Below are 17658 nucleotides of genomic sequence, written 5' to 3' on the forward strand. Positions count from 1 at the left end.
AAGTTATAGTATAGTATGTCGAAAAAAAGTAAAAAAAAAAAAAAGTCATACTGTAGTATGTCAAAAGAAGTAAAAAAAAAAAAGTCATATTACAGTATGTCGACATTTTTTTTTAAAAAGTTATAAAATATGTCAAATAAAGTCATAGTATAGTATGTCAAAAAAGTAAAAAAAAGTCATAGTATAATATGTAAAAAAAAGTCATACTATTGTATTAAGAAAAGCAAAAAAAGTAAAAAAAATAATTATAGTATAATATGTCAAAAAAAGTAGAAAAAAGTCATAGTATAGTAGGTCGAAAAAAGTAAAAAAAAAAGTTATAGTATAGTAGGTCGAAAAAGTAAAAAAAAAGTTATAGTATAGTATTTCGAAAAAATTTAAAAAAAAAAAAAAAAGTCATAGTATAGTATGTCGACATTTTTTTAAAAAAAGTTATAAAATAATATGTCAAAAAATAGTCATAGTATAGCATGTCAAGAAAAGTAAAAAAAAAGAGTCATGTACAGTATGTCGAAAAAAGTAAAAAAAAAGTCATAATATAGTAGGTCAAAAAAAGTAAAAAAAATAATTATAGTTAAGTATGTCGAAAAAAGTAAAAAAAAGTCATAGTATGGTATGTCGAAAAAAGTAAAAAAAAGAGTCAGTATAGTATGTCAAAAAAAGTAAAAAAAAGTCATACTTTAGTATGTCGACAAAAGTAAAAAAAAGTTATGGTATAGTATGTCAAAAAAAGTAAAAAAAAAAGTCATACTTTAGTATGTCGACAAAAGTAAAAAAAAGTTATAGTATAGTATGTCAAAAAAAAGTAAAAAAATTATTATAGTATAATATGTAAAAAAGTAAAAAAAAAGTCATAGTATAGTATGTCGAAAAAAGTAAAAAAAAAAGTCATAGTATAGTATGTCGACATTTTTTTTTAAAAAAGTTATAAAATATGTCAAAAAAAGTCATAGTATAGCATGTAAAAAAAGTTAAAAAAAGTCATAGTATAATATGTAAAAATAAGTCAAAAAAGTCATACTATTGTATTTAGAAAAGTCAAAAAAGTCATAGTATAGTATGTCAACATTTTTTTTAAAAAGTTATAAAATATGTCAAAAACAAAAAAATCATAGTATAGTATGTCAAAAAAAAGTCATAGTATAATATGTTAAAAAAAGACAAAAAAAGTCATACTATTGTATTTAGAAAAGTCAAAAAAGTCATAGTATAGTATGTAAAAAAAAAGTAAAAAAAAATAATTATAGTATAATATGTAAAAAAAGTTAAAAAAAAGTCATAGTATAGTATGTCAAAAAAAGTAAAAAAAAAAAGTCATAGTAAACTATGTCAAAAAAAGTAAAAAAAAAAAATTATAGTATGGTATGTCGAAAAAAAAAGTAATATTATAGTATGTCGACATTTTTTTTTAAAAAGTTATAAAATAATATGTCGGAAAAAAAGTCATAGTATAGTATGTAAAAAAAGTTAAAAAAAAGTCATAGTATAATATGTCAAAAAAGTCAACAAAAGTCATACTATAGTATGTAGAAAAGTAAAAAAAAGTCGTAGTATAGCATGTAAAAAAAAAGTAAAAAAAATAATTATAGGATAATATGTAAAAGAAAGTTAAAAAAGTCGTAGTATAGTATGTCAAAAAAAGTAAAAAAAAAAAAAGTTATAGTATAGTATGTCGAAAAAAAGCAAAAAAAAAAGTTATAGTATAGTATGTCGCCATTTTTTAAAAAAAAAGTTCTAAAATAATGTCGAAAAAAAGTCATAGTATAGTATGTCAAAAAAGTAAAAAAAAAAAGTCATTGTATAGTATGTCGAAAAAAGTAAAAAAAAAAAGTTATAGTATAGTATGTAAAAAAAGTAAACAAAAAAGTCATAGTACAGTATGTCGAAAAAAGTAAAAAAAAAAAAAAGTCATAGTATAGTATGTCGAAAAAAGCAAAAAAAGGTCATTGTATAGTATGTAAAAAAAAATTTAAAAAAAGAATTATAGTATAAAATGTAAAAAAAACTTTAAAAAAAGTCACAGTAGGCTATAGTATGTTGAAAACAGTTAAAAAAAGTCATAGCATAGTATGTCGAAAAAAGTAAAAAAAATAGTTATATAGTTTGTCGAAAAAAAGTCATAGTATAGTATGTCGACATTTTTTTTTAAAAAAGTAAAAAAATTATATGTCAAAAAAAGTCATAGTAAAGTATGTTGTAAAAAAAGTAAAAAAAAAAGTAAAAGCATAGTATGTCGAAATTATTTTTAAAAAGTCAGAGTATATTATGTTGAAAAAAAGTCGTAGTATAGTATGTTGAAAAAAAGTCAATAAAGTCATAGTATAGTAAGTCGTAAAAAAGTAAAAAAAAACCTTATAGTATAGTATGTTGAAAAAAAGCCATAGTACAGTATGTCGAAAGTAGTAAAAAAAGTTATAGTAATGTATGTCAAAAAAATGTTGAAAAAATAAATCATAAAAATGTCATATATAGCATGTCGAAAAAGCCATAGTACAGTCTGTCGGAAAAAAAAAAAGCCATAGTATAGTCCGTCGTAATTTTTTTTTTTTTTAAATTCATAAAAATGTCAGTGTAGTATGTCAAAAGAGTCATAAAAAGTCAGAGTATTGCATTTCTCAAAAAGTAATAGTATAGTATATCAAAAGAGTCACAAAAAAGTCACAGCATAGCTTGCCAAAAAAGTCATAAAAAAAGTCACCGTATGGTGTCGGTGTGTAATAAAAAGTCATAAAAAAAATCATAGTTTAACATGTAAGAAAGTCACAAAAATGTCCTAGTTAAGATTCTATTCATCACTTCAATAACTGGGTTCATTTTACTTTAGATTTGTAAGGAATATGACGTAAAGAGAACCTTTTAATTTAAATTTAAAAAGAGGTTTTTCCTCCAAAATAATGGTAGACTCTTTTACTGTAATCAAAACACAACATCAATAGCTGTTGCAAATGGAAAATATATCCATCATTTATCTTACATCAAGTTGCGTCACTTCACAGACACAGAAACAGCTCCTGCCCTGTGGAAAGCCAGAACCACTCAGACATGATTGTGTACAAACCCTCCCACCATCTTACTGTAATTCTAACCAGGAAAACCAACACTGCAAGCTGCAGATGTTGTGGCTTGTTGTTTTGACTGCAGCCCTCTGTTTCATAACTCATAATTATCTCACTTGCCTATCCATATTCAGGCTCTTTGCATGTAAACACAGACAGGCATGGTCCCATCTTTCCCAACAGGATGCTTGCTTCATCCATATGCTTCTCAACAAGGAGGCTGAGAGCACCAGAGTTATCAACACGAAGAGGTGTAATATCTGTAGCAGCTGCATTTTTATACCTACAAATGGTAATCTTTAAATGACAACCAGTTTTTATTTGTCATGGTGAAGTGTCAGCAGGTTCTCAGTGTGAGAGTCAGACTGTCAAAAAGAACCAACAACTGAGGAAGCTGCTCAGTTCTCTGCAGACAGCCAACTGACAGGAAGGAAGGAACAACTACAACGCTGCAACTCGACAAAAACGTCTTACCACTTTTATCTTCAATTCCTCTAACACCTTTTTGTTCTCGTGGTTCTATGGAAATACAAACTACATGCTGGCAAAAAGGGGGAACTAGAGCTTAGCAGCACCACCCCCTCCCTCCAGCGTACAATATCCTCTTTTGGACCCAACCACCCTCCGTTTTTTTCTGTTATCTCTTTGGTTTTAGTGTGGCACACACACACACACACACACACACAGTGGGGATGACTGTCTAGGCAGATGGTGCTCAGTGTGTGGACTAGAAGCTGAGACGGGCGGAGTGGGACAGACTCCTCATCCGTCATGGGATGCTGCAGTGTGACCCAGAGGCATACTGGAGTGGACGAGGTGGGCCCTGATGAGATCGAGCTCCTGGAACTCTCTGGAGATAATTTAGGGTAAGAATTAAAGCCAAAAACTTCTGAAAAATAGAAAAGTAGAGGTGGGGAATTAACAGAGTTATGATGACTGTACTGCAGATTCAGTCGTCTTTGTCACAGCCTTGTGCCTTTTAAGTTTGTTTAAATGTGGTTTTGTGTTTTTGAGTTCTAGAGGAGGAAGCGGTGAACTTTATAAGCTTCTCTTTCAACCTCTGGGGTTTTCTTTTGCATGTCATGCGTCACATTTTGGAGCTGAACATGCCAAACACAAGACTAGGTAGCCTCTTGCATAACCATTTTTCAAAGCTGCAGCGTATTCATTGATACCACAGCGAGGATGCACACACTACGTGCTTGTTTTCACAGATTAACAGGATGTGATTTTACACAGATAACTTCCAGGCAATGCAGTGAAGAAAAGGTTAAATTGTAAACCCTTTAACCAAGATGAAAACACCTGCACAACAACACATTACATCCATATGATTTCCACTCATCAGCACCCAGCAGAACAACAAGGCGGGAGAACTAATTGGCTCCTATTTACTAAACATGAACTTGAGGATTCGGTGATGCTGCACTGATGTGATTAGCAGATTACTATAAGACAATAGCTGAAGCATGGCGGGGTTTAATACAGAGTTAGGGCGGGACAAATCCCCACTTGTTCTAAGGCTGGGGGATTAGCAGTGGCTAATCACAACAGTAGCTACCAGCCCTTATGTGTGGCCGTTTAATCATTACTACTTATGGTCGCAGCCCACTTATGTTTGTATTCTACAACACAGACAAAATTGTTTGTTACTAAGGTGTAGAGGTGGAAGAAGGTACTCTGATCATTTACTTAAGTAAAAATAGTACCAACGTGTAGAAATAGTCTGTTTCTAGTCCTGCATTCAAAATTTCCATCCAAAAGGACTAGCATCATACCTAAAGATTTCTATTGTCTCTCAACAACTCTCAACATGGCGACGGTGAGCCACGACTCACAGCTAACAGCGCTAACAGTGCAAACAATGGCAAAAGTGCAGAAAGAGATAACGGTGTTATCTGGGGGGGGAACCGGACAGGTGGTGCTACGCTTCCGTGCCACCGTCGGTCGTTGTCAGCTGTAACTGCCATATGAGAGCAGTGCAGAGCAACTGGCAGCGAGAGCTAGCCAGCGGCGCACGCTCACATGCACAAACATGCACTAAAAAGCTATGCGTGGCCGGCCCAGCAATGTCAACAAAGCAAGGAGAAACTTGGATTACAACACACACCTAGGGAGAGAGATTCTCTCTGCTCAGGTAGACATTACTCCTCTAACGATCTTTACATCGCATATACTGTAGTTGTTTGCTGCTATATTAATATCTGGATATCATATAGACAGGTCAGAGTATAGTATGTCGAAAAAAATTATATAGCGTAGTAAAGCATGTACAAAAAAAGTCATAGTGTAGTATGTCCGAAAAAGTGATAAGTATGTCGAAAAAAGTCATTGTATAGTATGTTGAAAAAAGTCGTAAAAAAAGTCAGTGTAGTATGTCAAAAGAGTTATAAAAAAGTCATAGTATAGTATGTTGAAAAAATAAAAAATAAAAAAGTCAGTATAATATGTTGAAAAAAGTCATAGTATAGTATGTCGACCTAAGTTATCAACTAAATAGTGGAGTAAAAAGTGCAATGTTTGCCTCTAAGATGTAGTGGAGTAGAAGTATAAAGTAGCAGAAATTGAGGTACAGATACCTAAAAATTGCTCTTAAGTAAAGAGTAAATGCACTTTGTTACTTTCCACCACTGCAAAGATGCACACATATACTCAATCAGACATGTGGTGTGTGCTGAGAAATGTACACACAAATCCATAGCTGTGTCCAAATTTCATTAATAGTAACTCCAGAGGCGTTGGTAGAAATCACAGTGTGGCATGATCACAAAGAATACCAGGTGAGCCTAGCCCATCCAAGACCAAACATCTACTTAATAGGTTCTGAAACGTGTAGGCCATTACAACTATACTTTGCCTAATGCACCACAGTTTAATCATACAATCCTTTTACATCATCATGCATACATATCCACCGACATCGTGTAAATAAGCTTACTTTTGATATTTGCAGCAGGGGATGACGGGGCTTGGTGTTGAACACTGCAATGATTTCATCATAGTCTCTGTCAAAGGAGAGCAGGTATGGAAAGCCGTTTGAGCATTTATTCCATATCCTTGATATCAGACGTCAGTGTCCTCCACTAGTTCGGTCTTTGTCAGCACTAGTTGGACATTTTGTCTTACTAGTTGAACAAAAACTCTTACTAGGTCTTTTTGACCTTACTAGTGAACTAGTGAGGCTCAAAATGTTGCATGTCAAAGCTTTTGCAGCGTACTAGTTAACTAGTGAGACTGTCAGTGTTACTAGTTCGGTCCAGAGGTCCACTAGTGAGTCAAAAAGCTGACTAGTTGGGCTTTGGTCCTATAGTGTGGTGCACAGTCTCACTAGTTGGATAAAAGTGCCACTAGTTGCTGAAAAACAGTGACTAGTAAGAGTTTTTGTTCAACTAGTGCTGACAAAGACCGAACTAGTGGAGGACACTGACGTCTGATATCAAGGATATGGAATAAATGCTCAAACGGCTTTCCATATGAATGTCAGTTGGTATCTGACTAACCGTTGGAAAGAGTCTTTCACCAACTGCTTGTAATTAGTAAGGTAGCGAGGGCCCACATAACGTTACTGTGTCATTATAACTTGGCACTTTATGTCGAGGAGAAACTGGTGCAGGAGGAGTCGGTCTTGGTTGAGAATGATGGAGCTCCTCTGGCTTCTGTTCCTACATGCACAGGTGTTCCGGTGTAACGGGTGACCGTGCTATCTGGTGACGTTCCGCCAAATGCATCCGTGTGCTTGTTTACGTAACTGGTTGACGTCACGCTGACGTAAAATTCATGGCGTTCTGTTCGTGTTTGCAACAGCTGCTGTCACAACGAGCAATCGAGAGGGTTGCCAGATCAGACTGTCAGTTTTCAGCCCAATCACAATTTAAAACCCGCACAATTCAATAAAACCTACATTTATGTATCAAATAACCAAAGATAAAATGTTAGATGAATAGGCTATCACAATTAACCCACAAAATGTGCAGTCAGACAGCCAAATACACACATTTCCATGTCATTATAGTCAATGATAATAAAGTAGGTCCTCCTTTATCCCTAATGATGATTGAATACAACTCATGTCAATCAAATATTTCTCAAATTAAATTAGTCAATAAGTTTACTGAATTTTACATCTGTGTTTTTGACTGTAAAATGGCAGCTTGTTTGGTAATATTGTTTTAAATATTTTTTTACTAGCCCAATTTAATCAAAAGTAGTCCAATTGGGCGGAAACCAGCCCAACCTGGCAACACCGATTAGGCAGAGAGACATCTGCTGCCACTAAATGGAAGAGGAGGGGCTGCTCTCAATCTGGCATTTGTGAAATGCACTGCCAATCAAAATCTGACCTTTCACGTAGCCTAAACAAGAAGTAAAAAAACAAGAATTGTTTTATGTCTGTTCAGAGGATGATACAGCAAAAAAGGATGCCTTCTGATTGGGTGCCAAGTGGGTGGACCTAGGCCCACCCAGGCCCACCCACAGCTACAATTACTGTAATTGTTTAGATAGATAGATAGATGGATAGTAACTTTATTGATCCCGAGGGAAATTCAAGTTTCCAGCATCACAGTTCCATAGTGCAAAACATGTTAGTAAAAAGGCACAAGTTAGTAATACAAAGTACAAAAAAATATACCAAATATGAAAATACCAGGAGATGAAGAAAACTGTTAAAACTGAATATAGTGCAGGGTAACAACAAAGATACGGGACTATTAAAAATGGGAGTATAGTGCAAAAAGTGATATAGTGCTGGATAATAACATATAGGAGATATACAGTAGAGACCAGGGGATTAAGAAATGGCAAATATAATATACTAAATGCAGGATGAGAACTGAGGTAGAGAGTTTTTTTCTTCAAAAATAGACTTACGTGCAGAATAAAGCTGTACATTATTGGTAGAAGACAGTAAAAAACAGTCTATAAAAGTGCAGAGTAGAGCATAAACTAATTGCATAAAGTGATTTTGACTGTTGGTATACAAGAAATTAATGCACTTGTGCGGCAGTCTACATTGCTTATTTAACTTTTACAAAGAGAAATCAAAATGTAGGCTATTTCCAAAGATGTAATGCTTTTTGTTTTTCATTATATTCATTATTTAATGTTTATTTTTATAGGTGCAAGTATATAGCATGAATCAATGTCACATACCAGCATTTATAGTCAAAGATAAATTGCAACGCAAGCCCATAGATGGGCCTCTATAAAGAATATACACAAAACTCAAAATACATTAATTATTCGTGACCACATGACTGATACCTCTTTAAAAGCTGATTCGACTTGAGTTTAAAATGATCCATTTTGAGTCCCGTAAGGAGCTCCACATATTGATCCACCAAGCAGAAAACGACATCTGTCCAAAAGGAGGATTTACCAAATGGCACCTAACACAGTTCTCCATGAACACAACCACCATGTCACTGCCAATTTAGGCATTCATGGACAGGTTTAATATTAGCAAATCTATTGAAATGATCAAAACTTAACATATTTAGTTTCTTAAGAACATGACAAGATGTGATCTTATTGGCTTCCTGTTAAAAAATGTTAATTTTAAGATATAGCTAAAGATATATCATCTATCTATATTTGTGCAATGCATTGTGGAACAATAGGTTAGATCAATATCATTCTTAAAAATCAACTGTTGACTATTCTTCATTTTGTCACTTTTTCTGTGTACATCCACTACAGTACACATTCAAAACCTGCTTAGAATTAGTGCGACAGGCTTCAAAATATGGCAGTGAAGGGAAGGGTCAGCAGGTGGGTCTGTCTCTACTCTGACTCTGACTACTGTAATCTGATTATGTCTGTCTGCTGCTAGGCTGCAGGGGGGTCAAGACAAGCCATTTAAATTGTGATATGCTCCACTGCTCTTCAATCTCTTTTTCTTTTCTTTTAGGCACCAGTCCAAGCATTTACCATTAGGAAGCACATACAAAAAGGGGCCCACGATCATAGTTTAGAGACAGTTTTGAGTCTCGAGTCTGCATGACTACATGTCTTTGAATTGCAGGATAGAGCATGCACCTTAACATTCATACTGCACAGACAGGACCAGAAACTGAACTCACATCTGTACCACAATGAGGGCACGAAGCCAACCACAGAGCCACCGCGCCCTCAGCATTGACTGCTGCTACGTGACAGTGAAGTCTGATGAAATGTGTTAACATGGAACTAGCGCTGTCGAAGTTAACGCGATAATAACGCTTAACGCAAAGTTGTTTTAATGCCACTAATTTCTTTAATGCATTAACACAACTTGTGATATTTAATTAACCTCTTAAAAATCCGACGGGACTCTGATCTTTTGGAGGTTGTGGCGGGTTCAATTTTTAAGCGGAAGTGAAGATACTGGCATCATATGAAATTAGAAAACATAAGAAATCAACCATGTCATACTTACTCCAAATTTTGGCGTGGAAAAACTGTCATGGCCATTTTCAAAGGGTCCCTTGACCTCTGACCTCAAGATATGTGAATGAAAATGGGTTCTATGGGTACCCACGAGTCTCCCCTTTACAGACATGCCCACTTTATGATAATCACATGCAGTTTGGGGCAAGTCATAGTGAAGTCAGCACACTGACACACTGACAGCTGTTGTTGCCTGTTGGGCTGCAGTTTGCCATGTTATGATTTGAGCATATTTTTTTTGCAAAATGCAATACCTGTGAGGGTTTCTGCACAATATGTGTCATTGTTTTGGGTTGTTAATTGATATCCAATAATAGATATATGCATACATTTGCATAAAGCAAGCATATTTGCCTACTCCCATGTTGATAAGAGTATTAAATACTTGACAAATCTCCCTTTAAGAAACATTTTGAACAGATAAAAAAATGTGAGATCAATTTGAAATTAATTACGATTAACTATGGACAATCATGCGATTAATCACAATTAAATATTTCAATTGATTTACAGCCCCTAATGTGAACATTTGATGAAATGTGTTTATTCAGGGTGTGGAATCTGGGAGAGACCAGGCTTCAGCTGTCAGTGAGGAACAGCAGAGATGAGCAGCAGCCGCTGCCACCGCCGCCACCACCACCGCGATACCCTTCAATACGCCACCTGGAAAAAGAGGTCACTATGTGTGTGTGTGTGTGTGTGTATGTGTGTGTCTATTGTGTAGGACATGTCAAAGACACAACCGGAAACTTCATCGTGCACATTTCACAGTAACAACACAGTTAGTGGCTCACTTTAAGCAAACACTTTAACACTTTTTAGTGCTCGAGCATAGTGTGGCGAGATGTGTCTCACATCAACAGTTTCCACTCGGTGCTGTTATTTGTGTTGAGGCCAGACACACGGTGTTTACACACTGTAGGAATCTTCCATGACAAAAGTGAGAGATTCTGCATTCCCTGTTTGGTGTGATTCAAACTTTACAGGAAATAAAGGAGGGAGGAAACACTAACACGCAAACTTGAGTTTTTAGCACTTCTTTCCACTTGAATGACAAATTTTCTAAATATAAAGCCTCCAAACTCCTACAGAAGGACAAGTTTAGATACAAATCTCCTTGTATTGTGCAACAGTTTGCTCAAACAACAATGTCTAGAGGCTTGCAATAGTGAAACAAACTAAAATTTTCTTTGTAAAGCATGACTCATCTCACTGTGAAACATGTGGTCACATTTAAATACTGATGGGGGGAGTGATATGAGTCAAGTCATATTTCATTTGTATAGCATATTAAAAAAAAAAAAACGCAGTTGACCGCAGTGCTGAACATATACATAATAAAAATCAAAACAAATCAGGCAACAATAAGAACAGAGTAAAAACAGAATGTGCACATAATAGCAGTTAAAGAGCTGCAGCACAACAGAAGATAAACTTAATCAAACACCAGCGAGAAGAGGTGAGTCTTCAGCAGCGATTTAAATGATTCTGTCGTCTGAGCTGCTTTAATATGAAAAGGTGAGCTGTTCCACAGATTAGTGGCGGCCACCGCAAAGGCTCGGTCACCTCTGTTTTTTGAGTCTAGTTCTGGGGACTGATTGGTCGACCTCAGTGCTGTAACTGGAGTTGGTGATGGGTGGGTGGCAGATTTGGTGCTAAATTAAAATAATTTTACCACTTGAGAATTTATAAAAATAATCAATAATCCTTCCAAAATACCACATTAAGACACCAAGACCTTGAGGAACATTACAGAAAAAGCCATGCCGTGATTTGGTTTCAAAAACCTTTAACATTTGGAGATTTTTGGATGGTTTGGAGATTTGGATCGCGAGCAATTCTGTTCTGGAAACTGTTCAGAAACCCCCTTATTGTCAATCTACCTAGGAAAGCCATACATCCTCTGAATGATCTAGGTCTCTAGTTTGTGGTTGTAAAGTTTCATGAAGCTGTGATTATCCTAAAGGTCACTACATGTCATTTTATACAGTGAGGTCAAATTTTAAAAAATGATACCCAATTTATGTAAATCAAGACTGTTTAGAGACCCCAATACTTGAAAATAACACATTTATACTGCATTCAAAAAACTACATGTGATTATCATAAAGTGGGCATGTCTGTAAAGGGGAGACTCGTGAGTACCCATAGAACCAATTTTCATTCACATATCTTGAGGTCAGAGGTCAAGGGACTCCTTTGACCCCAAAATTCAGCCTAACTTTGTAGCGTTATTTAGCCTCCTCCCCAACAAGCTCGCATGGCATGGTTACCAATGGATTCCTTTAGTTTTCTATATTCATATAATATCTGTACTTTCACTCTAGCTCTAAATCTGAACCTGCTACAGCCTCTGAAAAACAGTACAGTCGGTCAGGATCGCGGGTCTCAGGGGGTTGATTAAGAAGAGAAAATGGCCACCCACTAGAAAAAACTACAAAATACTTCAATCCACACATCATAATCAATAGATATGGGCTGATACAGTTTTGTGTCTGTAGGTGGTGCTGTGGGGCCGGAGCAGAGACGAGCTGCACCAAAGGATCTACTCCCACCAGCCGATCAGGGAGTGGGAGGGCCAACCTGCCCACATGTATGGAGAGATCATCCACTCCTCCCTGGTGTCTCTCTACAACAGCTACACACAGGTAAGTGATGAGGTGTGGCTCCATCAATATGTCATCTTCAAATGAAATTCTCTTTAAGAATATCTGTAAGAGTTGTGATAGTGCTTGGGTGCCATACAGTACCCTAAACTTCTGTCTGGCAAGCAGCATCTTTTATTGAAAAAATAGTGAAACAGGTCATTTTTATTGTCATGTCTGTGTGAACAGTTGATGGAGCCTCTGACACTATGAGCCCACAGATCCTAAGTCTCGACTCAATACTTCACCTTGTCTCCCACAGGAAACCAGTGAACACTTCCTGGTGTTGTTCTCTTTCCACTTGCTGATCCTCTCTCTGGACCACTCTCGACAAGACTTCATTTATGAGGTATTCTTTGTGCATTTTACTTGAAACTGAAATATATATATAAATAGTGGCTAAGATTCAACCACACCAGATCCTTCCATTCTTACCTTTCACAATAAAAGCCCTACACATAATACACTGCATAACTATTTACCAGAGACAAATTCTCTCAGAGCATTTCGCTAAAAGGAAACGTTTCGGTACACAGACCTTCATTAGGTTATTTAAAAATAAATAAATTATATATATATATATATATATATATATATATATATATATATATAACGGAATTAAAAAAAACTAAAATAGCTGACAGTAGTTTAGGCCATACAGCAATTTTCTTTAGATAGACTGCCAGACGCTGCTCTAGGTCAATAGGAATTGATTGATAAAATTGTCAAATCATATTTTAGTTGTTTTTGTGAGTTGATATAAATGTAACTGTGTTAAAAAGACATATGATATCATCTCATATTGATCGCAGGCCCCTGAATTGAATCAAATCAAAATCATATTGGGGCAGACTTTGTGATATCAGCAAATATCATATCGTTGTCCAAAGAATCAATATAATATTGTATCGTTATGAAACTTGTGATTTACACCCCTAACATGAGCCATAACAGCTTTTTAAAGGTGACACTAATAATACAAATGCTTGATAATGTCTTTAGAGGAAGCTGAAGCTCAGTGACAGACATGATTTTTTTCTTACCCTTCGTGTTCTCTTATCTCGCAGGGCATCCTTCCTCTTTCTGGACTTTCCTTGGAAGCCATCTCAATGGCCCCGGACGCGTCACATTCACCACACATGTTTGAGATCAGCGGTGAGTCAGTGGAAGTTCAGCTAAGACATGGCAACACAGTGTCAAGTACTGAGCATGTTGTTCCCTCTTTCACACAGGCCCAATGGTGGACTCCAAGGTCTTCATATGTGCCAGTGCTGCGGATTTACAGAAATGGATGCAACACGTAGACGACAGGAGATACAAGTCAATGGCACAACCCATGAGTCCCACCCACTGCGCTCTCTCCTATCTTGTAAGGACCAACTGCTGTACATTACAACTCTGCATGAAAAATCAAAGCGTGGTTAAGTTGTAATTAATAAATTGATCACCATATTTCTTCCCTATAGTTACCCTGTGATGAGCACTGGAAAAGAGAAGAACTGAAAAAGTACTTACTTCAAGCTCCCGTGTGGCAGTGGGAGGGCTCGCCGATACAGCACATGGGTCAGCCGGGATACCTATCTGTCGTCCACATCATCAACACACACAGACAGGTAATAAATACTCTGCCACACTGCTTTAAGAATCTGCAAATGAGCACAGATAATTATTAATTTATCAGCTTGAAAACAAAGACAAGACGTTGATTTTTGTACATTTTTGTAGTCTTTTTGTACATTTTTGTACAGTTATGGTTAACTGTACAAAAGTATATAAACAACCAATACACTGATGGATAGTGAAAATGGCAAACAGATGAACTGATAAACAAAAAATCCATAAGGCCTGACATTTGCTATCAATACAATGTCATTGTCAACTGAAAGACAGAGATTTACACAATATTATGTGTATTATTAACATGGTATCAATATTTTCCTTTTTTAAATATCATTCTTTTCGTCAATACCGGTATATCGCGACACCCCTAGTGCCCATTTTATATTATAGAGAACATTATTTCACGTGTCACAGTATTTTGTCAGTGGTATCATCTGTATTAGACAACAGTAACAGTGACATGTCCTTGTTCTTTCAGGGACTACAGGAAAGACTGATGGTTCTCTTCCCACAAGACGTCCTGCTACTGTCAGTAGACAACAAGCGTCTGAATATAAGATATGAGGTAGTGTAAAATGACTCTATGGGAAAAATCCATAATAATACCTCCTCAACCACTGTGGCATAACTACCTGTCGCGGTAATCTTTACACAGCGCTTGTTCTTTTGACACATGACACACAGCTTGGGTGGAACATTTTGTAACTCACACCTGCCGCCTACAACATCCTTCAATGTCTCTCAGTCTAAAATTAGGTTCTTCTTGTACAAACATTGTATGAAAGTGAAAATTCTTGCACAAATTAAAGCATTTATTTTTCTTCCATGTCATCTCTAACAGGGCAGGTTGCCCCGACACAGCATCAGAGCAGTGGAGAGATCAGCCCTGCCTGGACGGCTGGAGTTTGAGCTGATAGGTATACTGTGCAAATGTGTGACATTAAAGGGATAGTTTGGGTGCTTTGAAGTGGGGTTGTATGAGGTACTTATCCAGAGTCAGTGTATTACCTACAGTAGATGACGGTCGGCACGCCCCCAGTTTGGAGAAGCAGACAGGAGTCACCGCGCGGAAGCAAAGCAATGTACTACTATGGACGGGGCCGGCAGCAAAATGTATTTTAGACACCTAAAAAAAAAAATCAATATCAGTTTAAGTGTACACTATATCGAGAGTTCTTTTGCTGGTTTACCTTGCTGTAAGACAGCTATACAGTCTGTGTTTCCGACGGGGAACCGAAGCTGTTATCTATGCTCTTGCCAAAGCAACCACACTTCATTGAAAAAAACAGTAATTTTACCTCGCACAACACGGGTGTTGCTGGTCTACCGCTGCCTCGATCAGTTAGTTTGTTTTTGTGTGACTTTGGTTAGTTTGGATTCACCAAAGTCACACAATAAAATAAACAAACAAACTAACTAATCGAAGCAGCGGTAGAACAGCAACTCCTATGTTCTGCAAGGTAAAATGACACATTTTTTTAATGGAGTCTGGTGGCTTTGGCGAGAGCATAGATGGATACAGCGGCTTCAGATACCTGTCGGAAAGGGCTGTCTGACGGCAAAGTAAAGCGGTGAAAATATTCTAAATATAGCGAACACTTAAACTAATATTGATTTTTTTAGTTGGGCCTTTCTTTTAGGGGGCTAAAATGCTTCGGTGATGGTACTCCTGTCTGTTTCTCCAAACTGGGCGCGTGCCGACCGTCATCTACTGTAGGTTACACACTGACTATGGATAAGTAACTCATACAACCCCACTTCAAAACGCCCGAATGATCCCCTTAATACTTTTTTAGCTATAAATGTAGCATTGAATTATAGCAAAATTAAATACCGTGAGGAATACAGTCATTTCATATAATTGCTGTTGTGTTTTAGGTGAGCTGGTGGAGCCCCTGCAGGTCTCTTGTACCTGTCTGGAGGATTATCGCAACTGGATGTTTCAGTTACAACAGGTAAGACTGTGCTGTCTGACATATTTAAAGGAATATAAAATGGTTAAGAGCTGAGGGGAACTGCAGAGTTGGTGGATTCTTTGTGGCTTTGTCACTACTTTGTCACTGGTTAACATGAGAGCAGAACACTGGAGCATTTAGCAGCTTAAGTGCGATATGTTTCCCTCAGTAGTTGGTGTATAGACCAAAACAAAGCTAAAAGAAAGTGGATTTACATGCATCACTCCAAAGATTCAATGTTGCTCCATATCTGCAGGACGCGCCAATTCTAATGAGTTATTCAGTACAACAGGCCCCTTTTCACAGCAGCCCTGGTATTGTGCATGCCGGCTCACTGGGACGTCTGTGACACACCAAATATAACAGGACCATAATCTATTACATCTGTGTTTACCATGTAAATTACATGTCAAAATGGCTCCTGTGAAAAAGGGCCTACTGAAGGCAAGCGCTTTGCATTGCATAGGTGTGTGTGAAAGTGTGAATGAGGAGGTAAGGCAGAAAAGCATTACATAAATACAATCCATCTACAATTTAGTATGCAAATGCTGTGTGTAGTTTGTTTCTATTGCCCCCAAGTGGCCGTCAGTTAATGCAGGTTTAAGATTTAAAAACACAGTTTTAGCCCATTTACTACATACAGTATCTTTCCATTACTGAGGAGCATTTTCTAATGCATGCTGCAGTGTTTTCTAGTACTGCCTGTAACTTTCCACCTGGGCAGCCACTGGTTTGGTTTAGTTTGGTATGAAAATCAACCTGTACGAACTTGTTAGAGATCAAATGCATTCTGGTTCATTTTTTTTTGTCAGTTTTGGTCTGTGGTTGTTTTGTAGAAATGAAACAGCTTGAAGCACAGATTATTTTGAAAATACTTTGGTTCTACTGCATAGAAGCTACAACATTTTATAGTGATTTGAACGTGAGACAACTTAGACTCTAGAGCATCCTGTAAAGGAGCAGTGTGTAGGATTTGGCGGCAACTAGCGGTGAGGTTGCAGATTGCAACCGACTGAAACTACGGTGGCAAACGCGAAAACGTGAATGTCCCTCTCTAGAGCCGGTGTTTGGTTTGTCCGTTCCGGGCTACTGTAGAAACATGGTGGCCGGCTCCGTGGAGAGGATCGGCTCCATATGTAGATATAAATGGCTCATTCTAAGCCAACAAAAACACAATGATTCTTATTATCAGTTGATTATGCACTTAGAGAAAACATACTTATTAATATTATATTCCATTCCTGCCATTAGATCCCCCTAAATGCTGCACACTGTTCCTTTAAAGTCAGTCAAAAAAGTTTGTATTTGCAAGAAATATTCACATGTGCTGAGGTGATGTTGAATACCTTAAATGTGAAGCAACTTTGCATCAACTAAATTTTTCTCTCTGACCTGCAGCCAGACAGAAGCAGCCACGTTACCGCGAGTCACGCTGCACCTCCTATCATGCCAAAGCTGCAGAAGAGCAGGAAGGAGTCCAAGGAACCGATGATCACAGCCGACCAACGCCACGTCAACGGATGCAGCTGACTCATCTGGATGTGGAAAAGCTCGGCTTTTATTATAAATCAGAAATAACCTGTAGATAGTATGTACATATTACTTTTATGTGCCACAAAACGGAGATACAGAAGTGAAGAGGCTCTGAAATGTTCTCGCCATATTTGGGTGATTTTGTCACTCTGAGGGACTGAACAGATGCTTATAGTTCTCTTTCATGTGGGAACAAACAGGAACAAGGTCATAACCCAGTTTAAGACCTCAGCTGAAGTTAGACGTAGAGACTGTAGAGCTGTAAAGGTTACTTGAAGAAAATAGTACTGAAGAAACTGTACATATTTAGCTTTGATGTCTTTGCCATAAAGTACATGTTTGACTTTTCCACAATAAACTGTTTAAAACTCTAAAGAATCATTTATTCAACACAACATAAAATGGAAGTATCTGTATTTATTC

General features: G+C 36.9%; 1 protein-coding gene across 1 annotated transcript; it reads left to right on the forward strand.

The window, feature by feature from the left end:
* Positions 1-3396: 3396 nt before the first annotated feature.
* Positions 3397-17606, forward strand: LOC119489748 (probable pleckstrin homology domain-containing family N member 1). Its single transcript, XM_037772532.1, has 11 exons — positions 3397-3922; positions 10034-10157; positions 11984-12130; positions 12390-12476; positions 13195-13282; positions 13360-13496; positions 13594-13740; positions 14226-14312; positions 14589-14664; positions 15626-15702; positions 17101-17606. The coding sequence occupies exons 1-11, from the start codon at positions 3828-3830 to the stop codon at positions 17230-17232; spliced, it is 1197 nt and encodes a 398-aa protein (XP_037628460.1). The 5' UTR covers positions 3397-3827; the 3' UTR covers positions 17233-17606.
* Positions 17607-17658: the final 52 nt, after the last annotated feature.

Source organism: Sebastes umbrosus, chromosome 6, assembly GCF_015220745.1.
Source record: "Sebastes umbrosus isolate fSebUmb1 chromosome 6, fSebUmb1.pri, whole genome shotgun sequence".
Taxonomy (NCBI): domain Eukaryota; kingdom Metazoa; phylum Chordata; class Actinopteri; order Perciformes; family Sebastidae; genus Sebastes; species Sebastes umbrosus.